This window comes from Ictidomys tridecemlineatus, chromosome 15 (assembly GCF_052094955.1).
Source record: "Ictidomys tridecemlineatus isolate mIctTri1 chromosome 15, mIctTri1.hap1, whole genome shotgun sequence".
Classification (NCBI taxonomy): Eukaryota; Metazoa; Chordata; class Mammalia; order Rodentia; family Sciuridae; genus Ictidomys; species Ictidomys tridecemlineatus.
The window spans coordinates 8,425,743-8,450,036 of NC_135491.1; the positions used below are offsets into that span (position 1 = coordinate 8,425,743).

Genomic DNA, 24,294 nt, shown 5'->3' on the forward strand with positions numbered 1-24,294 from the left:
CAATTTGTTTTTAAAACTAGTTAATTTGATAACTCAAAAAAGTTAATAATTCCTTTGACTTTACTTCAAAGTCCAGTCTCCCAGTACCTCCCCCAACAACCAATGGTGGCTACAGCAGGAACCCCTGCACCTCGCACAGAGAGCTCATCACCATGACAGATGGCTACTTGTGGTTTGAAGGGTTACCTTTCCCTGTGATTGGTTACAGCCATGAAGTTTTGAAAGAAGCATGTGCTCAGTTTGTGATAAAGGATGAAGACACAGTATTGGTGACCTACCCCAAATCAGGTAAGGAAACAGGACAGGGACCATCATCAATGGGAAAGGCGATGGCTGCATTCTTTGCTTACTCAGCAGAGGGGTGGCATGTGCTGTACCTGCCAGCCAGCCCTGCTTGGGGAAGAAGGGTAGTGCCCCAGGCCACTTCAATTCAGACTAGTGCAGAGTGGTGTAATGCTGAGCAAGGATCATCTAAGTTATTGGAGGGAGATATAGGAGTGAATCCTAAGCAGATTGAGGCGTTTGTGTGTGGTTGCCTGGCAGAAGTGGGTGGAAGAGCATGACCCATGAACATCTAATAGCAAAACAGTAGCTAAATAGAGATAAAAAGACTGAAATCGAGGTCATGAGGTGAAGAGGGATAATTTAGAGTAGGATAATAAGCATGGGCGATGGCTGGAAATCAGAAATGAGCCTGGAAATTTCAAGGGACTATGAGGACTATAGGGAGTAGGGACAGGAGCATTGCAGGGGTGAGGATTGAGGCCAGTGTCATTGGAAGAGGCACGGGGCTGAAGAGTCAAGGGGAATTTCATGGGGTCTCTCTCTCATCCAGCAAGGAGGTCCATGGAACAGGGTAGAGAAGAGTGTGGTTGCAGAGTCAGTAATCAGAACCTCTGGAGACCAAGCAGGAAGCAGGTCTGATTTTATTGCACAGTTACTATGTATATATATATTACAGGCAGCCACCAATGCACTGTCTGGTAACTGCCCTCGCAGCAACCAATCGAGGAGTGGACTGTGGAGCAAGCACAGGGACTGCAACACATGGCCTCATGCCCAGGGCTGTGCCTATAGGGTAAGCAGCCTGCCACTCACACACCCAGCACAGGGGAGTGGCCTGCCACTCAGATGCACAATGCAATTTCCGCTAACTGACCTTGCAGCAACCAGTCGAGGAGTCAGCCATGGAGCAAGCACAGGGACTACAACACATGGCCTCATGCCCAGGGCTGTGCCTACAGGGTAAGAGGCCTGACGCTCACATACCAAACAGAAGGGGAGTGGCCTGCCACTCAGACACCCTTAATGTATGCTGTGTATGCAGTACTCCATGCACTTGCCCCACAGGGAGTGATAACATATTAAAAGGATACCAGCAAAGAGCCAAGAGGAGGAAGCAAGCTAAAATCCATTCATAGATGAATGCATAAACGAAATGTGACATATTGACACAATGTAATATGATTCAGCCTTAAGAAGGAAGAATAGTCTGACACCTTCTACACATAGATTAATATTGAGGGCATCAAGCTAAATGCAATAAGTTGAACACAAAAGGACAAATACTATATGATTCCATTGGTGCAAAATATCTAGTATAGTGAAGTTCATATAAACAGAAATTCCAATGGTGAGTTCCAAGAACCCAGTGATGGAATAAGTAGGGATATGTAGTTAATAAGCAGAGAGTTCCAGTTTTTCAAGAAGAAATGATTCTTGACATTGGCTGAGCAACAATAAGAATGTGCTTAATGCTGCTTAGCATACTTGAGTGCATGCTTTAAATTGGTATAATGGTAAAGTGTATGTTAGGTATTTTATCATAATTTTTTGTTCACAAGTCATGTTGAAATGAGTGACCATCACTTTTTCCTTCCTTATCTAGGAAGTCACTGGGTGATTGAAATTCTCTGCCTGATTCACTCCAAAGGGGACACCAAGTGGATTCAGTCTGTGCCAATCTGGGAACAATCACCCTGGTTAGAGTCCAATGGGGGTTATAAATTGTTAAAGGAGCGAGAGGGCCCAAGACTCCTAGCCTCTCACCTGCCCTTCCATCTCTTCCCTACATCTTTGTTCACGTCCAAGGCCAAGGTCAGTTCCTAAAGTTTTATCAATGTTTTTGCCCTTCCATGTGCCCAGATAACTCCTGTATCTTTCTGGGTGTCTACTCTTTGGGTAGGTTGGGTGAGACCTCAGGTTATTAGACATTAGGTGAGGTAATGTGGCCACAACTCAGACCACGCTTGAGTACAAGGATGTGGACCATTCCACAAATTAGCCTACCCTGAATTCAGGGTAAAGTGACTGGCTAATGTCGGAAACTTAGAAAACCACTTCTTATGTTCAACCTGAATTTATAACTGCATTTACTCTAGAGTTTCCCATCTTGGAAGCTCTTGTATATGTTTACCCATATTAATTCAATAAAACCCTCCTGCCAGGTAGGTGGAAGCACCCAATCAGTGTTGCCCGTACAGGGAGGAGAGTGCGCATACATTGGTAACCGCATAAATCCAGGGCACTGCTCAGGGGTTGTGGCCAGCTGTCTAACCACAGCATCCCACTGCACATCACTGTGCTCTGTGATCAGCAGCCACTCCAGCCTCCCTATGGCTGATGGACCATCAGCACAGACAGTGGATATCCAAGATCTAACATGCCAAAGACTAAATTTAGAAACATCCTTTCTTAAGGTGTGTGTTGACTTCTGAATGTTTCATGTTTTTATTTTTAAAACACCGGGAAACCTAGATAATATTCTCCTGCCTTGGAAATGTAATAAAGTTCCAGATGGTGAGGTTGTCCAAAAAGACCTATTTCCATGTCTTCTGTTGGGTTTATTAACCTCAGCTTGATTAAACTCAGGCCTAAGGTGATACGAGACCTCTAGTAACAACACGAAGAGAGTCGGTGCAAATACAAAGTCAAATTCTGATGTTCCAGTACCAAGTGGTGCCTCTGTGTGTGTGTGTGTGTGCATGCGTGTGTGCGTGCATGTGTGTGTGTGTGTGTGTGTGTGTGTGTGTGTGTGTGTGTGTGATCTCTAATCTTAAACATCAGCCTCTTAGTATGCACCTAAGTACACAGTTGGGCAACTATCATCCGGACCAGACATTTCTACCATCCAGAAAGTCTTCCAGGCCCCTTCTACCAAACAGGGTCCACCCACTGAGGGAAACACTCCCTGTACTTTAACTACAGAATATTTTTGCTTATTCTTGAATTTTGCACAAATACATTCCTGGTATATGAATGTAATATCGGTGAGATTCCTATAGGGTCTTGACTGTGTGAATGACTGTGTATTGTCATAAATATGAATATACTATAATTTATTAATCCATTCTGCTGTTGATGATTATGGGAAAGCATACACATATCTCACCACTTACCATTTAAAGCTATCCAGCAGCTTCCCATGTTAAGTAGACTAATATCCCAGAATGTAGAGAAAAGCTATTCTTCTTCTATTCCTAGCACATGAATATAGAAAAAGGAATGTTAAAGTATTTCATTAATGAATGCTATAACTAATTCATGAAAGGACCCCATTGATATTTTTAAAGAGAGAGAGAGAGAGAGAGAGAGAGAGAGAGAGAGAGAATTTTTTAATATTTATTTTTTAGTTTTCGGCAGACACAACATCTTTGTTTGTATGTGGTGCTGAGGATCGAACCCGGGCTGCACGCATGCCACTGGAGTGCGCTACTGCTTGAGCCACATCCCCAGCCCACCCACTGATTTTTAATCAAGACTAAGTAAGAACTGCCTGGGTGAAGATTAATATCAAGGTGGGAAATGACTGATTCAGACTAATTTTTCTTTCTCTCATTTTTCCTTAATTTAAGGTGATATATGTCATGAGAAGTCCCAAAGATGTTCTTGTGTCAGGTTATTATTTTTGGATTATGACACATGTTTCTAAGAAACCAGAGTCACTGGAACAGTATTTTCAGTGGTTCATGGAAGGAAATGGTGAGTGTCCTGTGACATATAATTCTGCTTCCTCTACTCTACTGTTCTTTCTCCTAATTTTTTGGTAACCCTATTTTATTCTTTTTCCACATATGAGAAAAAACAGAGAACTGATGACTCTGTGAGTCTGGCTTCTTTCAATTAACATTCTGATCTCCAGTTCCACCCATTTTCCTGCAAATGGCATAATTTAGCTCTTCTTTATGACTGAGTAAAATCCATCATGTACATGGACCTCATGTTCTTTATCCATTCATCAGTCAGGGGACACCTAGGCTGGTTCCCTAACTTAGCTGCTGTGGGTTGAACCGGCATCAACATAGGTGTGCTGTACTGCTCTAGTGTGCAGACTTTCATTCTTTTGGATAAATACCAAGGAGTTTTATGACTGGGTCATATGGTGGTTTCATTCCTAGTCTTTTGAGGAAACTCCACACAGATTTCCATGATGGTTGTTCTAATTTCCAATCCCAATAGTGTGTAAGTGCTGCTTTTCACTCACATTCCCACCAGCACTTATTAGTATTTGTGTTCTTGATGATTGCCATTCTAACTGGAGTGAGATGCAATCTCATGTAGCTTGGATTTGCTTTTCTCTCATTGTTAAAGATGTTGAAATTTTTGTCAACTAATTATTGGCCATTGTATTCCTCCATTTGTGAAATAATTATTCAGTCATTCATCTATTGATTGGGTTATTTGGTTTGGGGTGTTATGATTTTTGAGTTCTTTATATATGCTGGATGTTAATCTCTGTCAAAGAGGCAAAAATTTTCTCCCAACTTGTAGGCCACCTCTTCTTTGCTGGGTGGAAGCTTTTTAACTTGATGTCATTCCGTTTATCAATTCTTGGTTTCCTTTCCTGAACACTAGGAGTCTTATAGGAAGTCACACCTACACCTATATGCTGGAGTGCAGGCTCCATATCTTCTACAATAGTTAGTGTTTATGGTCTAATTTCTATAAATTTTAGCCCACTTTGACTTGACTTTTGTGCAGGATTTAGCTTCATCTTCAACATGTAGATACTCAGTTTTCCAAGCCCTATTTATTAAACAGGCCGTGTTTTCCCAATATTTACTTTTGGTGTCTTTGTTAAGGATCAAATGACTCTGTCCTTGAATATTTGCCTCTGTGCCTTCTATTGTATTCAATTGATCTATTTGTCTGTTTTGATATTAGTACCTTTTTTGATTCTGTACCTCTTTAGTATGATTTGATAGTGGGAAATGGGATAACTTCAGCATTATTTCTATTATTATTTGGCATTGGGATTACACCTGGGCTTTCAGGTGCTAGTTAAGTGCCACATCCCCAGCACTTCATCATTGCTCAGAATTACTTTGGCTAAGCTTAGTCTTTTATTTATCATTTAAATTTGAGAACTGTTTCTTATATTTTTTGAAGAATATCATTGGAATATGATGGAAATTACACTGAGTCTGTAGATTTTTTGGTAATGTGGCAATTTTGGTTCTGCCTATATAAGAACATGGAAGGGCTTTATACTTTATACTGTCTTCTTCAAGTTTTTTCTTCAGTGTTCTATGATTTTCATTGTGAGAGGTCTTTCACCTCTTTGGAGAGATTATTCCTAGGATTTTGTGGTTGTTGTTTGTATTTGTTTGTGTGTTACCTATGATGTACTCCACTGAGCCACATCCCTAACCCTTTGTTTTTATATTTTATTTAGAGACACAGTTTCACTGAGTTACACAGGGACTCATTAAATTGTTGAGATTATCTTTTGGACTCACAATCCTCCTCCCTCAGCCTCACAAGCTGCTGGGATTACAGGAGTGCACCACCACATCCAGCAACCTAGGTATATTTTGAGACCCTTCTGAATGGAATTGTGGTCCCGATTTCTTCCTCAGCAGATTCATCATTGTTACAAACAAAAGTTCTGGATTTTTGTATATGAATGTTGCATCCTGCAACTTTGCTGAATTTTGTTATCAGTTCTAGAACTGTTTTTGTAGAGAACTTTTGGGATCTTCAAAGCATAACATTATATCATTTGCAAACACTGATAATTTGGCTTCTTTCTTTTCTACCTATGAATGTTTGATTTCCCTTCTCTTGCCTGACTTATCTGGCCTGAGTGTCAAGAACTCCATTGAATGGGAGTGGTGTGAGTGGACATCCTTGCCTTGTATTTGATTTTAATAGAAATGCTTCCAGTTTTTTCCTATTTAGCATGATATTGGCTTTGGGTTTGTCACATATAGCCTTTGTTATGCTCATCCAAGTTCCTCTGTCAAGGCAAATTTTATTGATATGGGGAAATACATTTATAGATTTGCATATGTTACCCAACTTTACATCCCTGGAATGAAATCAACATGTTGTGATGTATAATCTTAAAGTGTGAATACAATGTGTCCTGGTGTGTATAATCTTCATGTAGAATATGATTTGCTGATATTTAATACATCTTTTTGTGTCTGTGTTCATGTTGTTCTCTTACTCAATGTGTCTTTGTCTGGGTTGGGTAACAGTATGATATGGTTTCATAGAATGAATTCAGGAATGGTCCCTCTCTCTATTTCACTACCTAGTTTGAGGAGGATTGTTCCATTGTACATGAATCCAGCTGTCAGGGAGTGAAGAGTGACAGGAACAGCCCAGCCCCTGGTAGTATGTAACCTGAACCCCCTGTGCCTGCCCCACAGTGCCCTATGGATCATGGTTCGAGCACATTCGTGGCTGGATGTCCATGAGACAGAGAGAACATCCTGATGCTGAGTTATGAAGAGCTGCAGAAGGTGAGCCCCCCTCTCATAGTCAGAGCCTGTCAGCTCCACACCATCCTTCTCCCTCCGACATCCCAGGTCCTCATCATCTCTACTCCACCAAGAGGCTGTCAAAGTGCAGCCTCTTGGAGGTCACTAAAAATATATGAAAGCTTGGTCTCCCTTGCTGTGCTTCTGCTTCACCATCCCCAAGCTTTCTTCATGTCTTCCAGTTTATTGCATCTGGTGATTCTATAGAACCCTTCTACACACAAAAGCTGGGGGCCACGGCTTATGCTATCTCCTGGGGCTGCCAAGGTTTCTGCACTCAGGACCTGTAATGGTCACAAAACCTCGTCATCAGAAGACACTGGGCAGAAAGCATTAAATCCCAGAGTTGGTTCACCTCTCTGGCTTCTCCCCTTGACTGATGAGGTGAGGTGAATGTGAGAAGTCACAACTGCGTAGCTATTGTGAGGGGGTCAGGGGATGGAGTAACAGGAAGGCCTGCAGATGGTACTCAGCCCTGGTGGGTGGGTGCAGGGTACAACTGGGTAATGCAATGACTTCCAATGATCTGTAGCACAGGGTGGTGACTGTGGAGAACAGTAATCAATCATACATTTCAAAACAGCAAGTGGAGAGGATTTTGAATGTTCCAAACTAAGTCAATAATGTCTACCTGAGTTTGTAGATATGCCACTTATACTGATTGGATTTTTACACATTAAATAGGTACTTATTCTAACTTTATTTTTCTGCTAGAGCAGAAAAATGTCACATAAACTACACAAAAATTGCCCAGTGCTCTGTGTGAGTTTAATAGGTCCATATGTAACTGAAAGCTTTAAAATTTTTAGAAGCTTTTTCAGAAGTGGTAAAACAAGGAAAAAAAAAAGTAAAAGAGTGAACAGACCTTCAGAAAACACTTGGCCTCCGAGTGTGTCTTGGGGACAGAGAAGGTGCCACCGGCACAGGAAATCTGCTTCCCCTGGAGAAAGGACCCTGCTCACCTTCCTGCAGCTGCTTCCTGTCCTGCTGTGTCCTCAGCATGAAGTCATTTCTCACCAAGGGCCTTGATGCCACCTTCAGCCACCTCAGCAGCAAGCTCCCACACGTCCCTGTAATTTTCCTCTCAAATCACCCAACACTCTTTGTAAATTATTGACACAGTTGTGTGTCTTTTTTATATAATGCCTGAGGCTCACGGGGGGGGGGGGACTAATAAAAAGCACTATCATCCTAAGAGGAAGGTCTAGGATTTCAAGCAAATTGTTTCTTCTTACCAAGACCTATTTCCTTGGTGTGATCTCTCAGGAATATACATCAATAATTATGGGGTCAAGTTTAGGGAGATATTTTAAAGCCCTATGTGTTATCCAAGTGTCAGTTAAGAAACACAGTATCATTGGGTGTAAGGATTAATCTTTGGGACATTTATCTCCTTGCCTCATCTTGAAATCCCAACGCCTGCCTTTGGGGTGTCCTAAACTCAACCTCTCTAGGAAATGCACCCCAATCTTCACATCTCACACACACTTCACACGCCTCTTCTTGGCCCCTTTCTCTTTCTCCCTTGGTCCGGCATACATTTCAGTCTTTTCTTATTTTGATATCACTCCACTCCTCTTTCTCCCCCTCACCCCTCCTAACACTTCTGTTCCAATTTCCCATGTCTGCTTTCTTTCCCTTAAGAGCCTCACTCTTGATTGTTCACATTGTAGGACCCAAGAAGCACCATAGAGAAGATTGGTCAGTTCCTGGGAAAGAAGCTAAATTCAGAAGAACTGGACTCAGTCCTCAAGAACAGCTCCTTCCAGGTCATGAAGGAAAACAAGATGTCCAATCTTGAAATGTTGCTTGAAAAATTCTCTTCTAAGCATTTCAAAATTACAAGAAAAGGTAACTGCTCAGTTTTCAGAATGTATGGAAACACGTGGAAGGCCTTCTATGTTTACCACCCTACACCCAGAGTGAAGGTATTTGAACACATCAACTTGAAATGATTCATAGCCCAAAAAGCTTTGCATGCGCCTTTATGGCAAAAAAAAAAAAAATGTTTTCATGGTCCTGGGATGGGCTGTAGGCACTTGGAGAAAGTTGATTCAGTCTTGGAGAGGAGGGTTATTTTGAAGATGGTTGTTTTGGGGCTACTCCACTGGTGACTTAACATAGAGAACTGCCCTAAATAAAGAGATCTACAAAGACCAACCAGCAGAAAGCAGGGAGTGGGTCATTTGCTGTGAGATAGGGTAAGGCCTCCTTACTGTGCAGACCGATGAATCATATCTCCACCCTTGGATTCAAGTCTATTGAAAATGTCTACTGCAAATACTCACAGAACCTACTTTTCTAAAATTCCTCCAGTTCACAGGTATCTGTAATGATAAATTATGGAATAAATATACTAAATGCTTCAAAAGATATTTAAGAGGTCGGGATTTCTGCCACACAGTGAACTTGGAGCACAGAGAAAATAGAGGACTGGGCTGGGGATGGGACTCTGTGGAAGAGCCCAGGCCTAGCAGAAGAAATCAGTGAAGATCGTTCTACTAATGAAAATAGGGTACGAATAAGTGGTTATAGGATAACCATTACATATTACACATTCTGCTACTTTATATTCATTTGAGTGTATTGTTTACATGCATATAACAGTTTAGAGATTATTATATATTTTACTAATGAATGAAATTGGTCTCAAAAGTGAAAACTAATTTATATGACACATAGAATAATGCTATAATCAAATGAATAAAGTGTTTGACTTATGCCCATATCTTTAGCTTTCATTCCACCACAACCACTTTCCCACAGGGTAACCCTGCCAGTGCATTTAAAAAAAAATTCTTCTCTGGAAAACAGGCTATTATGCTAGTATGTTACTCATTCTTTACTTATCCTTTCAAACATTATTTACTGAACTTATATGTCATTATGTCATTACTTTAAGCACTAATTCTTAGGAAATTTGTAAAAACGACTTCATACCCTAATATGTTAGAAATGCATACCTTATGCACATTCAAAAAGGAAGTACACAGAACATCTCATGTTTGATCATTGCTATGAACAAGGATGGAGATGTAGGGTTCTGAGCTGAGAGCCCCACTGAGTCACTGCACTGGAGTAAACATATGAGTGAGGCCAATGGACAGAGGTGAAGGTGTCTGCTGGGACAGACTCTGGGGTAAGGAGCAGGAAAGGTAAACACCCTGAGGAGGGGGCAGCCTGGCATGTCTGAAGCTGAATCAGAAGACTGTGTCATGGAGCAGAGAGAGCAAATGGGCAGTCCCAGGGATGGAGTCCCAACCAACAAGGACCCTACAGCTAGAGCCTCAAAGCACCAGGGAACTTGGCTGAAGGAGACTGGATGTCCTGGGAGACTCTGAGCCACAAGGGACTAGAGCCACTGAATCTGGCAATGGACCCACATGGTGCCACATGCAGAGGAACTTCTCACAGAGAATGGCCAAAAGCAGAGGGACTAGTTGTGATCTGGTCTGATAAATTAGGTCAGAAATTCTGATAGCTTGGGCAAGGTTCTGAAACAAGAAGTGGTCAGTTAGATATAGTGCAAGTGTTCTTATTTGATAGACAGCATCACTGCCTAGGGATGCTGTGCAGGATGGTTTGGGAGAGAAGGGAAGTCAGGCACACTTTCCAGGCAGGTAGATGAAAAGGGTCTGACTTATGTTCATAACTTCAGTTTCCATTTGACTCCCACCACTTTCCCACAGGGTCATCCTGCCAGGGCATTTTATAAACCTTTTCTGTAAAACAGGGTTTTATGCTAGTATATTACTCACTCTTTATTAATTCTTTCAACAATTATTTATTAAACATATACTATGTCATTCCTTGAAGGGTTAAATCATGCAGTTTATAAAATTTTTTGATGTCCTAATATTTGAGACATGCATTCCGTATGGACATTCTAAAAGGAAATACATAGAACATATCATTTTGGTCATTGCTGTGAAGTCAGCAAGGATGTATTTGTGTGGTTAGAACTGAGAGCCCCACTGAGTCACTGCACTGGAGTCAACAGTTGAGTTAGGCTAAGGGACATGACATAATGTGTCTGCTGGGACAGCACTCTGGGGAGGAGCATGAAAGGTAAACACCCTGAGGAGGGAGCAGCCTGGCAAGCTTGAGGCTGAATCAGAAGACTGTGTCATGGAGCAGAGAGAGCCAATGGGCAGTCCCAGGATGGAGTCTGAATCAACCAGGACCCTACACCTAGAGCCTCAACATCACCAGGGAACGTGGCTGAAGGAGACTGGAAATCTGGGGAGACATGAGCCAGAAGTGACTGGGGCCACTGGCTCTGCCATGGATCCTCATGGTGCCATGTGCAGAAGAACTTCTCACAGAGAAAAGTTAAAGCACAACACTAGCTGTGACCTGCTCTGATCACCAGGTCAGAAATTTTGTTGGTTTGGACCAAAGTGCTCAAACCCAAGTGGTCAGACTTAGTTATAGTCCAGATCTTCTGATTTATACCCAGCCTCACTGCGTATGGATTCTGTACAGATTGCTTTGAAAATGGAGGGAAGTCAGGACACACTTTCCAGGCAGATAGACGTGGAAATGGGTGTGGTGTCCAGGCAGGAGAAGGCCTCACCAATGACCCAGGGGTCACTCTGCTGTCTACACAGAGCAGGGAGGAGGTCGCCATCTTAAGACCCATCCCTAGATCTGATCTGTGTCTACTTCATGTTTTCCAGGCATCTGTGGGGACTGGAAGAATCACCTCACAGTGGCCCAGGCTGAAGCCTTGGATAAAGTTTACCAGGAGAAGATGTTGGGTTTCCCCAAAGAGCTGTTCCCATGGGAGTAATGTCCAAAAAATTCTGGATCTTTTATGGAGACTGACATTGTTTCCTGTCTTGGGATGTGTACAGAACAGAGGGATTCTTAGCATTAAAACTATTTCTACAGGAAGGTGGAAGGGAAGGAAAGAATAACATAAAGAACCAATGAAATAAACATTAACAGATGAGCAAAGGAAGTCTAGTTGCACAGAGGAAGGAGAATGGGAGGGGGAAGGAGAATGGGAGAAGGGAGAGGCACAGCAGGGAAAGGGCATCATGAACTGAAATCGGTTTCTGTGCATGGATGAGTTTTTCTGTATGAACTCAACTACTATGTATAATTACAAATACCTGAAAAAAAAGACTTCGTGGGTCATGGTGGCACATGCTTGTACTTCCAGTGGCTCAGGAGGCTGAAGCAGGAGGATCCCGACTTCAAAGCCAGCCTCAGCAACTGAGCAAGACACTTTGCAACTCAGTGAGATCATATCTCTAAATAAAATATTTAAAAGGGCTGGAGATACAGCTAAGTGGCTAAATACCCCTGGGTTAAAATCTCAACACCAAAATAATACTAATAATAATTATAAAAGACATTTTCTTCATTTTGAAGCCTTCAATTATCCCTTTTGTGTCTCTGAACACTTGCTTCTGAGAAATGACTGGGATTTCCCTATCCACTTCATCACATTCTACCTTTTAAAAAGTCTTTTTAATACTTTAAACACATAGAAGCCTACAAAAATAACATGATTATCATCCACAATTATGTCTCATTTTTAAAACAAGAAATAAAATGTAGAAGAAGTTAAGATTCTTTTTTCTATTACATATCTCTCCAGAATTTATTATGATGATGATCTGGTGGAGTATAATTTTCAACATAGTTTTTTTTTCATTTGCAGCGGTGTTTATAGCATAATTAATAAGTGGTATATATGAAACTTTTAAAACTTACATAAATGCTGAGTGGTAAAATATATTCATAGACTCTTATTTCTCCTCAGCATTTGAAATAGAGTTTTATCTGAGCTGACATGTATAGAGGAGTTCAGGATTGAATTGAGACATGGGAAACAGTTTAGTTACCTATTCTCCTGTAAATGACTGTGGGTTCCACCTCACCAATATTCCCCTATTTAAAGCAGAAATTTGGTAAGCATGACAAAACAAAGGTAAGATTTTCCTTGGGTGTATATTTAGTACTGAACTTGACTGTTCACTCATTCATCTCTTGTAGGTATGAGAAATGTTTCTCCAATAATCTTGCAATTAAGGTAAAATCCAAATAAATACCTCTACCTCTGCCTGCTTTGAGATGAATTTAAAATTCACTAATTTTGGAGGTCATGCTGCTGAGCTATATAGTATTTGTCTCCCAGTACTTTGATGTGGGAAACACTTCTTATATGAGGCAATGATGATAAGATTTGCTGAGGATTCTTTAAAGGAATTTGAAGACCATTTTGGTATAAGCCATCACTGTTCACTTGATCCTGCAGATTTGCAATGGTTAGCTAAAAAAGCGGAATTGAGAAGCTTGCCATCTTAGCTTTCGTGTAGTGTCTCTCTTCTGTGGTGCTCTAAAAGCTTGGATCAGGTTTCTGTTCAACTCTCCAGCTGAACCTATTTGTCCTTTCTCAAGCGGCTCATAAAATACAAGGTTGATTTGACTTAAATGCGTCTAACTTATCTCCTCCCATAAAGGCTGAGTACAGTAAGACAAAGTGAACTAAAACCATGTCCCATCCAGGCCTTGGGAGTGGCCCTAGATGTCTCCAGTCATCAGTCCTTCCTGCCCACTCCCCACCTGCTCCTTCTTCCCCCCCCCACTGTGTGGCCCTTCTGCACACTAGGCTCCCTGTGGTGGCTTTGCTGGTCAGAGCCTCCCACCTTCTTTGGCTTCCTAGCTGTCCAAACCAATCTTTGTCCTTCCCCGATGCTTGGCCTCAAAATCTTGGCCTTTTAAAACGTGACATTAATGAATCTGGTTCAGTGACAGTTCTGTTTTCAATTAGTGATGACTTTCCTTCTCTAAGGACTTTCTAATGTTCTTAATTATTATCTAAGCTTTGTGTAGTTTTCTGTGTTTGTCTTGCAGCTGTGATGTCCAGGATGTGAGCAGAGGTGCTCATTGCAGCGTTCACTGTTAATTCAGGCTCCACACACACCCATTTACTCTATCCGGGCTCCCAATGTGGAGAACTAACAGATGGCATTTACAGAAGGACTTGTTTGATGCAATTTCCTTGCAATGTCTCTCATGGCATTTCTTCTTTGTAAAATCTAAAAGCGTGTTTAAACAAGCTGTAAAACCTTTTTCTAGTTGACATGGGTAGGTCAGTACTTTGGGCTGCCTACAACAAAGAATGAATTCAAGTATGATCATAGTCATACCCTCTCTGTCCCTCGCTCATTCTCTTTCTCTCTCCCTCCCCCTTCTCTTTCTCTCACTCTCTCTCCCTCCCTCCTTTCCTCTTCCCTTGTTGCTGGATTTACTTCTCCCCAAACTGAATAATTCACACCACAGTGTTCACAAAAATAACAAAACATTATCCCAAGTACCTCAAATTCTGACCCTGTCAACAGAAGGGTATTAGTCATAAACCCATAAAACTAAAGTTAGAAACATATTTTTTAAAAATAAAAATCATCATAAATGAAGGTAAACTTCAAAGAAGTTCCACAAACATCACAATCCTCCAATTTAAGAAGGCATATAAACATAGTAGTGGAAGAGAAGAAAAAACAATGTTGAAATGATAAAGATCCTTTCAGAAAATGGTTAGCAAAAAAAACAAGCAAAGATGATCTATCACCCATGCCTTGCACAAGCGATGAAATCAGGATAACTCTGCATGGTTTGGGCTGGTGCTGAAGAGACCACACTGACACAGAAGTAATTGTTTCACTAAGCAGGGGTCAGGGATGGATCTTCGAACTCAGGGGTCCTTTTCCATGCCAGAAGGCAATAAAGCAAGAAAGCAAGTGCACCCGGAGCCCTTCTATTTATTATGGAAAAGACATTCGATAGACTATTCCACCCAAATTGGGCAAGGGATAGTATTACCAAAAAGCAGGTAGCCCAATCCCACTGGGTAATGGCCAAGCCCAGAGCTGAGGCACTTCCCTGCCAAGCGAAGGTAAAGGACACTTACTTCTCACAGCATTTGGCATGTGATGCCAGTCCAGTACCCTCATTATTCAAGGCTGGCAGGGATGCCTATCTCTTGGGCAAGGCAGCCCCTGACATATTCCCCCTTTTTGCTTTGGAAGAGTAAATGATGAGCCATTATCTTGAGTTCCCAGATTCTTGTTCTGAGAGCACAACATCCTATCATCACAATACAAAAGAGAATGAATAGTATAGACAGCCATTAATATACCATGTAATATACCATGTAATATTAATATTAATATATATATATATCCCATTAATATACCATGCAGAATGTTTAAGCATGTTTCCAGGAATAAAGCCATTTAATTCTTGAAGCATTTGATCAGCTAAAGAGGTAGGATCCAAAAGGTCAATTTACTTTTTTGAATATCCTGTATATGACGATGTAACTCCAGAAGATTCAGGGTATTTGTTCTGCCAAACACCCAATAGATGGTTTTTAACCTTTTCCCAATCCCAGTGGGGAAGCATTGTGTTTGGCTGCAGTAACATACACGTATTTATAATCAGCATGGCATTTCAACCTTTCCTTAAAGTTTAGGGCAGAAATCTTATTACCGATATTTATGACAGTGGCTTCTAAGGCATTCAATGTAGTTTCAATCTTTTCATCAATGTTTATCTGATTACGGAGTGATTTGGAAGTATTTTGATCCAAATTATTATGAAAATTCGCATGCTGAAATTTTTTGAGATATAGCCACCAATATGTGACCATGGAAGCAAACGATGAAACCAAAGCAGCCACTCCAAGTATTATGAGACCAAGAGCTCACTTAGGTCTGGTCTCCTGGGCATGCATTTGTTGCAAGACCTGAATGCCAACATCAGCATACCATAGTTCTGAAATGTTAGCTGGCAATAAGAAGAGGGCTGGTGAAGTATCACTGTTCCCTTCACTCTATTATATCCAGTTATACAATTAGTTAAATTACATTTTTATAGGCTACAAGATATTTATTATCCTTTCCCTTAAATCTCACAATCAAAGCATAAGAAGATTGGACACAGGCCTGCAGGCCATAGCAGGAACCCTCTTTACAATCCCTGCCTACAAAATCAGGTACAGGTACGTCAGTATAATGCAAAAATTCTGAGGCAGCAATCAAGCACCAAACATCTTTCTGGATACCACCTTCACTGAAGGTCAAGATATTACCAACAGAGCTTCCAGGGGTCATGGCATCCTTGCATAATTGTCTTCTGTCAATTCTAAGGAACCAGTCTAAAACATATCCACCATTTCTAGACACTTTATATTGTACTGGCAAGGTATTTGCACAATCCATCCATTTAGGAAAGGTGCCTAACATTTAGGACAGTGAGGTATTGGTAGATGTTCTACAGAAATGACTGGCTTGTTATGAGAAAGTCCCATTTTAATGACTGTTCTAACATATGGCTTTCAGTCCCAAGGACCAATATGGTTGACTGGCCTAGGTCTGCCAAATGCTATTTTTTTCCTCAAAAGATAGGCAGCATGTTTATCATGGGACCAACACATAGGCAGCTAACCACTATAGCCAGTATAATTAAGTTCAGTCCCATGGATGGGAGTACGGGTATATGTAAAACCTCCTATCATAGATGTATCATTTGTAAATACTGGCATGGATTCTATATTCCACACCACTGGGTATACTAAAGGTGGATCTGGAAAATATGTCCAATGCCTTCTCCCTGGACCCATTTACCTGACGGCTCAGCAGAGCTAGCACGGCTACAAACGTCAGAGCTGAGACTTCATTCTTCCTTGGTGCTGAACCATCTGTTCAGCCTGTAGCATTAGGTGTTTCAGCCGTTAAAATGATGGTATTTTCGCTGTTGGGTTTTTCTAGGCCTTCTTTATACCTTATTGCTTTCTCTTATTGTTGGGAGTCAGGGCTGACATCTCTTGCTCCATATTTAGCCATTTGAATCTTGGCTCTAGATCCTCCAAGTCTAATGGCACGTTCAGGTACCCTGGCAGGATGAAATGCACCTTCTGGGAAAACACAAGCATGACATCTACCCTACATTAATAGTCTTTATAGCAATATTGTCTATTACATATCCCACCACTCTGTCCCGTCATGTAGTTTGAGCCACATGCCCCATTTTTGCAGCCTGGTATTTTTAAATTTTAATTTGTTATATATGACAAAAGAATGCGTTACAATTCATATTCCACGTATACAGAACAATTTTTCATATCTCATGCTGTATACAAAGTATATTCACACTATTTGTGTCTTCATACATATACGTAGGATAATGATATCCATCTCATTCCACTGTCTTTCCTACCCCCATGCCCCTCACTTCACCTCCCTCCCCTTAATCCTATCTAGAGTTCATCTTTTCCTCCCATGCTCCCGTCTCAACCCATTATGAATTTATATATCAGTGAAAACATTCAGCATTTGGTTTTCTGGCATTGGCTAACTTCTCTTAGTATTATATGCTTCAACTCCATTCATTTACCTGCAAATGCCATGATTTTATTCTCTTTCAATGCTGAGTAATATTCCATTGTGTACCTATACTACGTTTTCTTTATCCATTCAGCTACTGGAGGGCATCTGGTTTGGTTCCACAATTTAACTATTATGAATTGTACTTGCTATAAACATTGATGTGGCTGTGTCCCTGTAGTATTTTAAGTCCTTTGGATATAAACTGAGGAATAGGATAGCTGGGCCAAATGGTGGTTTCATTCCAAGTTTTACAAGAAATCTTCATACTGCTTTCCATATTGGCTGCACCAATTTGCAGTCCCACTAGCACTGTATGAATGTACCTTCCCCCCCACATCCTCACCAACACTTATTGTTGTTTTTCTTCATAATAGCTGCCATTCTGACTGGAGTGAGATGAAATCTTAGTTTTGATTTGCATTTCTCTAATTCATATATTTGTTCATTAATTGGATATCATCTTCTGAGAACTGTTCAGTTCTCTGTCCCATTTATTGATGGGGTTATTTGTTTTTTGGTGTTGAGTTTTCCGAGTTTTTTATATATCCTAGAGATTATTGCTCTATTGATGTGTGTGTGTGTGTGTGTGTGTGGTAAAGATTTGCTCCCATTTTGTAGGCTCTCTGTTCACCTCACTGATTGTTTCTTTTGCTGAGAAGAAGCACTTTAATTTGAATCCATCCCCTTTATTCATTCCTGATTTTAATTCTTGCACTATAGGAGTCTTATAGGAGTCCTATTAAGGTGTTGTCCCATTTGCACCATCCTTTGTAGGGTATGAAACAAATTGAAAAACTCTTGTGACAACGTAAGCCCAAAAGTTGAAGTTTCGATGTTTTTAGTAACTCCAACTGTATATAAGCTGTCAGAATAAATATTTATGGGCTCATTTGCAAAAATGGCTTAGAGCACAAATGAGAGCTTGAACTTCTGCTCATTGGGCAAAAGTATACGAGGTTTGTATCACTTCTGTAGGAGTGTGACTTATAAAAATCTGCCTTACCTGAGCTGGAGCTATCAGTGAGTACCATTAGTGCTCCACTTATTGGCTGTGCATGTACAATCTTTGGAAAAATAAATGCAATTACCAAGACAAATTGAATAATTTTATCACAAGTATAATGGCTTTCTATTTGACCAGGAAAATTAGAAAAAGCTACTTTCCAAGTATTAGAAGTTTGGAAAAGCCAATCATTCTGTTGAGCAGAAAATGGAATAATTATAATATTAGCTGTAAAACTCATGTTCTGCCCTTGATAACTAATTGAGCAACAAAATCATGAAAAGGAGTTAATGACTTTTGAGGAGAATGAGCTAAATGGATCCATTCAATAACTCCCAATGGTTGCCATATTGCCCCTGTAGGAGCGTGAGCAGTTGGGAATATTAGTAAGTATATAGGCTCTTGTGGATTAATTCTAGTAAGCTGAGCATTTTTAATAGCAATTTTAACTTTCCTCAAAGCCATTCTCACTTCTGCTGTGAGCTGACAAGAAAAAGTGGGAGAAGAATCTCCCTGTAATATCTGGAATAAAGGACTCAAATCTGAAGTAGTTAGCTTTAAAGATGGCCTCAGCCAATTAATATCACCAAATAGTTTCTGAAAATCATGAAGGGTATGCAGCTCCTTGATTCTTATTTAATAAGTTTTGAGGATGGATTGTGTGCCCTTCAATCACATGACCTAAATATTGACAAGGAGATGTCCTCTGTACCTTTTCAGATGCAATTGTACAAACCCATTCCTGTGAATGAAGTTTCTAATTGGGCCAAGATTTTTTAAAGCACACCTGGATTAGCATGAGCTAAAAGTATATCATCCATAAAGTGAAAAATATATGCATCAGAGAATTTCCCCTTCACAGGTGTGATGGTCTGTGCCACAAAATTTTGACACAGAGTAAGGCTGTTACACATTCCCTGAGGGAAAAATTTCCAGCTGTATCTTTTAACTGGTTCTTTAGATTTTATTGCCAGAACACTAAAGGCAAACCTTTTACAGTCATCTGGGTGCAAAGGTATAGAAAAGAAACAATCTTTTAAATCTATTACTATTAAATGATAATCCAAAGGGATGGCTGTAGGGGAAGGAAGCCCTGGTTGTATGGCTCCCAGGGGCTCAGTAACATGATTAATTGCCCTGAGATCTTGTAGGAATCTCCAGTTGCCAGATTTTTTTTTTATTACAAAGATGGGGTGTTCCAAGGACTGAGCTTAGGTTGTATATGGCCATCTTGGAGTTGTTCCTGAACTAGCATGTGGGCTATTTTAAGTTTTCCCCTGTTAGGGGCCACGGACTAACCCAGATTGGCTCTTCTGTGAGCCAGTTAATGTTTTTCTGCTCTTCTCTGGGTCGGGGATACAGTCAGGGCCCCTACCAAAAATTTTGGCTGGATGTATTAATTAGTCTCTGTTAGGAAGATTGGGTTATAGGCAAATACCCTTCTTGTAAATTTCTCTAGGAAGAGATTTTTTATTAAGTCCCTCAGATAACATGATAGAATTTGGAGTTACTAATAACAAACCTAGGCTCCTTAGATTATCACGGCCCCACAAATTTACTGGCAAGATGTCTAAGACATAAGACTTGAAAATCCCAGAGTTACCATCTTTATCTTCCCAGCAAAGATTCTGAGCATTTTGTTCAGGCTGAGAGATCTGACCTATCCCCTCCAAGTTGGTGGGTGCAATATGCAAAGGCTGGCTCTTAGGCCAGAATCTACTGGATAGAACAGATCTATCAGCCCGAGTATCTACAATACCCAGAATTTTTTATGATTGATTTTAAGATCCAGTAGAGGGTGCTCTTGCCAAACTAACTGAGCCCAGTACACTTGGTCTAGGGACCGGCAAGTTGAAGTCTCTTCTGGGCCTTTGGTGGAGTGGTAAGGCAGGAATATTAGCTGCGCCAATACATCTGTTGAAGAGAGCTGAGTAGCGCAGTCTGACTATACAATAATTTCAATTTCATCTCTAAAATTTGAACCAATCACTACTGAGAGCACTCAAATTCCCTTTTTTTTCAACTATTTTGTCCCCAAATTAGGCCTATGGTATTTGGCAGTAATGGCCCACAAACCCCAGTGGGAACTCGTTGAGGCCCCATTTCAGGTCTTAGAGTTACTCCCAAGGTTGGCCATAAGTGTATTGGTCTCAGAAGAGCCAGCTGGTAATGGTGACAAGCTGGCATGGCTGGCCCTGATGAGGTTGCAGTCTGTGACTCCTCTTTCGGCACACACTGCAGTGCCCCTACTGTTTGGTGGGCCTGGGGCAGGCCCTGTCCAGGCTTCCTGGCACTGAAGTGTGGTCAGAAATGGTGGCAAGCCATTGCCACCATATCTATCCAAATTTTCCCATGCCATGTGCTGTCCATGAGAATGGTGTCTCTGAGACTGAAAACCGGTAATGTCCTCCCCCACTTCCTGCACTGTTCTAGGGCCATGTTGGAGGGGTGTAAACATGGGTACCTCAAATTCACAGTAGTTATTGAACCTCATTCTCCCAGAGGAGACTGGCCGGATCCCAATGGCGAGTGCAGGGCAGATGTAATCTACCAAAACCTTCCTCTAGATCATTCTCTCTGTCTGACTATGGCTGGGCTTTGTCGGTACTTTCACGTCCATTTTCCTTCCCTTCATCTTGAATCACAGAGACCCAATGGGCCTGGCTTCCTCTCTAGCACATTGAGTTTGGTTGGCGTGCTTCTAGATCACTGTTCTGTCTGGTTCAGCTGTGACAGAATGTTTGGTTTTAGGTCTTGCTCTGAGGCCAGCTGTCTGCAGTTTGTGAGCTACAGACTGGGCGAGAACGGACTCCACCCTCAGTCCCACTACAGATAAAGAAACCACCTGGAACAGCCTCTGGTGGCTTCTCTTGCTCCAAACTTCTCATTGCTTTCTGGAGCCCTTTCAACAAGTCTTCAGAAGACCATTGGCCCTCCTCTTGATCTTCAAAAAGATACATTTCTAAAGCAGTCCAGATTTTTTGATATTTTCTATTGTACTCTTAGCTTGGCAGAGAGGCAGCCTTTAGACAATTTTCCACCTAGCCTCTCCCAAGCACATAAATCTGGTGAATCTTCCTCAAAAAGCACTGGCATACATCACTGTTTTCAGGAACTGAGCCAGGTAGGCCCTCCTGACCTGTTTTCCTTTCCAGTTGATTAGGGACTCCAGGATGGTTAGGTAAATTAATTGCCCATGATATTTCTTTAATGTCCTGGGCTCTAAGACTGCCTGCTTCTTCTACAACTCTCAAACATGGTGCACTGAATTTCTAAAGTGCACTCACCCAAATCTACCTGGAAATTCACCCCAAGCGATCCCTGGTTCTGGGAACCACCTGCCACCTCCGACCAGGGTGAGCAGCTGAACTAAGATTGTGTAAATTTGAAGGGACTCCAAATAAAACAAAGACACAATTTATCTTTACACAAGCTTCAGGACAGCTTCCCCGGCTCTCATCCTCAGTCTCCCCAAAAGGGAGAGCAAGATAAAGTCACAAGAGGCTGACAAGAGAGGGGGGGGAATACATTAGGAGTTGAGCTTTTATTGGGTGGACTCTTGTTCTTAGAAAGCTCTATCCAAAAAAGAGCAGACGATCAGGACTACAAAGGACAGGTGAGTGTAACTCAACCCTAGGGGCACATCCCACAAAGAAGACCTTCTTGCTATCCGAGCTAGACCCTGCCCAAGCCACAGTGAATGCAGTGGTTGTCAGAATCTGAGGCATCAGGACTGAAAGGTGTGGTCATTCAGTGTGGGTCCCCACACAAGAGATTTCAATATGTTGTATCAGTGTTCTCATTCACCTCTAAGAATTTTTTAAACTCCTCTTTGATGTCTTTTGAAACCCATTGTTTATTCAATAGCATATTATTTAGTCTCCAGGTGTTGGAGTTGCTTTTATTTTTTTATTTTATCATTAATTTATAATTTTATTCTATTATGATCTGATAGAATGAAAGGTACTATCTAGTTTTTTGGTATTTTCTAAAAATTTCTTCGTGGCATAATGTATGGTCTATTTTAGAGAAGGATCTATGTGCTGATGAGAACAAAGCGTATTCACTTGTTGATAGATGAAATAGTCTGTATGTCAATTAAGTCTATGTTATTGATTGTATTATTGAGTTCAATAGTTTCTTTGTTCAGCTTTTATTTGGAAGATCTATCCAGTGGTGAAAGAGATGTGTTAAAGTCACCCAGAATTATTGTGTTGTAGTCTATTTGATTCTTGACCTTGAGAAGAGTTTGATGAACATAGCTGCTTCATTGTTGGGGCATGTATATTTATAATTGTTTTGTCTCATTGGTGTATGGTTCCCTTGAGCATTATGAAATGTCCTTCTTTATCCCTTTTTATTAACTTTGGCTTGAAGCCTACCTTATTTGATATGAGTTTGGAGACCCCTGCTTTTTTCCGCAGTCCAGTGAGTCATATGTTTTTTCCCAACCTTTCACCTTCAGTCTGTGTATGTCTTTTCCTATAAGATAAGTCTCTTAGAGGCAGCATATTTTGGAGTCTTTTTAATCCAATCAACTAGTCTATGTCTTTTGATTGCTGAGTTTAGGCCATTAACATTCAGAATTATTATTGAGACATGATTTTTATTCCCAGTCATTTTTGTTTATTTTTGGTATTTAACTTGACTTGGTTTATACTTTGATTCGCTTTTCCTTTAGTGTAATACTTCCCTCTACTGATTTCATTGTTGTATTTTATTTCCTCCTCATGGAAAATTTTGCCAAGGATGTTCTATAGTGCAGACTTTCTAGTTATAAATTCTTTTGTTTATCATGGAAGGTTTTCATTTCATCATCAAATCTGAAGCTTAATTTTGCTGGATATAAGGTTCTTGGTTGGCATCCATTTTCTTTCAGAGCTTGGTATATGTTGTTCCAGCATCTTCTAGCTTTCAGGGTCTAGGTTGAAAAATCTGCATATATCCTAATTGGTTTCCCCTGTATTAATCTGATTCCTTTCTCTTGTGGCTTTTAAAATTCTCACCTTATTCTGTATGCTAGGCATTTTTATTATGATGTGCCTTGATGTAGATCTGTTGTGATCTGTACATTTGCACATTTGGCCTATTGTATTTGGTTTTCCAATTTATTCTTCATGTTTCAAAATTTTCCTGATATTATTTCATTGAATGGATTGTGCATTTCTTTGGTTTGGACCTCTATGCCTTCCTCTATCCCGACAACTCTTAAATTTGGTCTTTTTATGCTATTCCACATTTCTTGAATATTCTGCTGATGGTTTCTTACTCCGTGGTCTATATTTTTTTCAAGATTATATTTTTTGTCTTCATTGTCTGAGGTCCTGTCTTCCAAGTGGTCTAATCTGTTAGTGATGCTTTCAATTGAATGTTTAATTCGGTTTATTGTTTCTTTTACTTTGAGGATTTCTGTTTTGTTTTGTTTCAGAACCTCTATTCTTTATTAATCTTTTGCTTCCTGTATTTGCTTATGTATCTCTTTATCAATATGATCTTTTTCTGCCTGTATTTGCTCTCTTATATCATCCTTTAATTCACAGAATATTTTAATTATGTACATCCTGAACTCCTTCTCTCATTTATTCTGTTCTGCTGTCCATGGATTCTGATAATGTAGTATCTTGATTTGTTGGGGGCCCTTTCTTCCCTTGTTTTTTTTTTTTTTGTTGGTCGTGTTGGTCTAGCACTGTGGATCCAAAGTGTTACCGTTTTTATCCTATAGACTTATACTGCTTCTGCAGGGTTCTAATACCTCTCCTTTGATAGAAAGGTCAATGATAACAGATCCCAATACAAACAATAAACGTTAAACAACCTTAAACCAAATAGTTGCTATTAAGACATTTACAGTATGGTCATAATATACAGAAATAATGGTTAGTTCAATTATTATCTACAATATAAACAGTAGGTTTGCAAAATGATTTATAGTTTCCAATGGTGAACAAAGCACTGGGGGTAGAATGAGAGGGTGAGGGGTTGGGAGGTGAGGATATAGAGTTATTACTCAATCACACTGGGAAACCCATGTTGAGCTTCATGCACATCCTTTATACCCCTTCTATTTGCCAGTCTTTCTTTCTCCCTCCTTCTGGCATCCATTTCAGTCCTTTCTCATTTC

At 40.6% G+C, this 24,294-nt stretch overlaps 2 protein-coding genes across 2 annotated transcripts in view; both read left to right on the forward strand.

Moving 5' to 3' along the window:
* Window positions 1-24,294, forward strand: part of LOC101962223 (sulfotransferase 2A1) — a 71,923-nt gene that overhangs the window by 44,984 nt on the left and 2,645 nt on the right. The gene's annotated exons all lie outside the window — the stretch shown is intronic.
* LOC101961755 (sulfotransferase 2A1) lies at window positions 77-12,138 on the forward strand. Its single transcript, XM_078031758.1, is given in 7 exon segments — window positions 77-288; window positions 1,889-2,097; window positions 3,855-3,981; window positions 6,657-6,708; window positions 6,710-6,749; window positions 8,441-8,618; window positions 11,447-12,138. Coding segments are annotated over 7 exon segments (855 nt in total). The 5' UTR covers window positions 77-152; the 3' UTR covers window positions 11,560-12,138.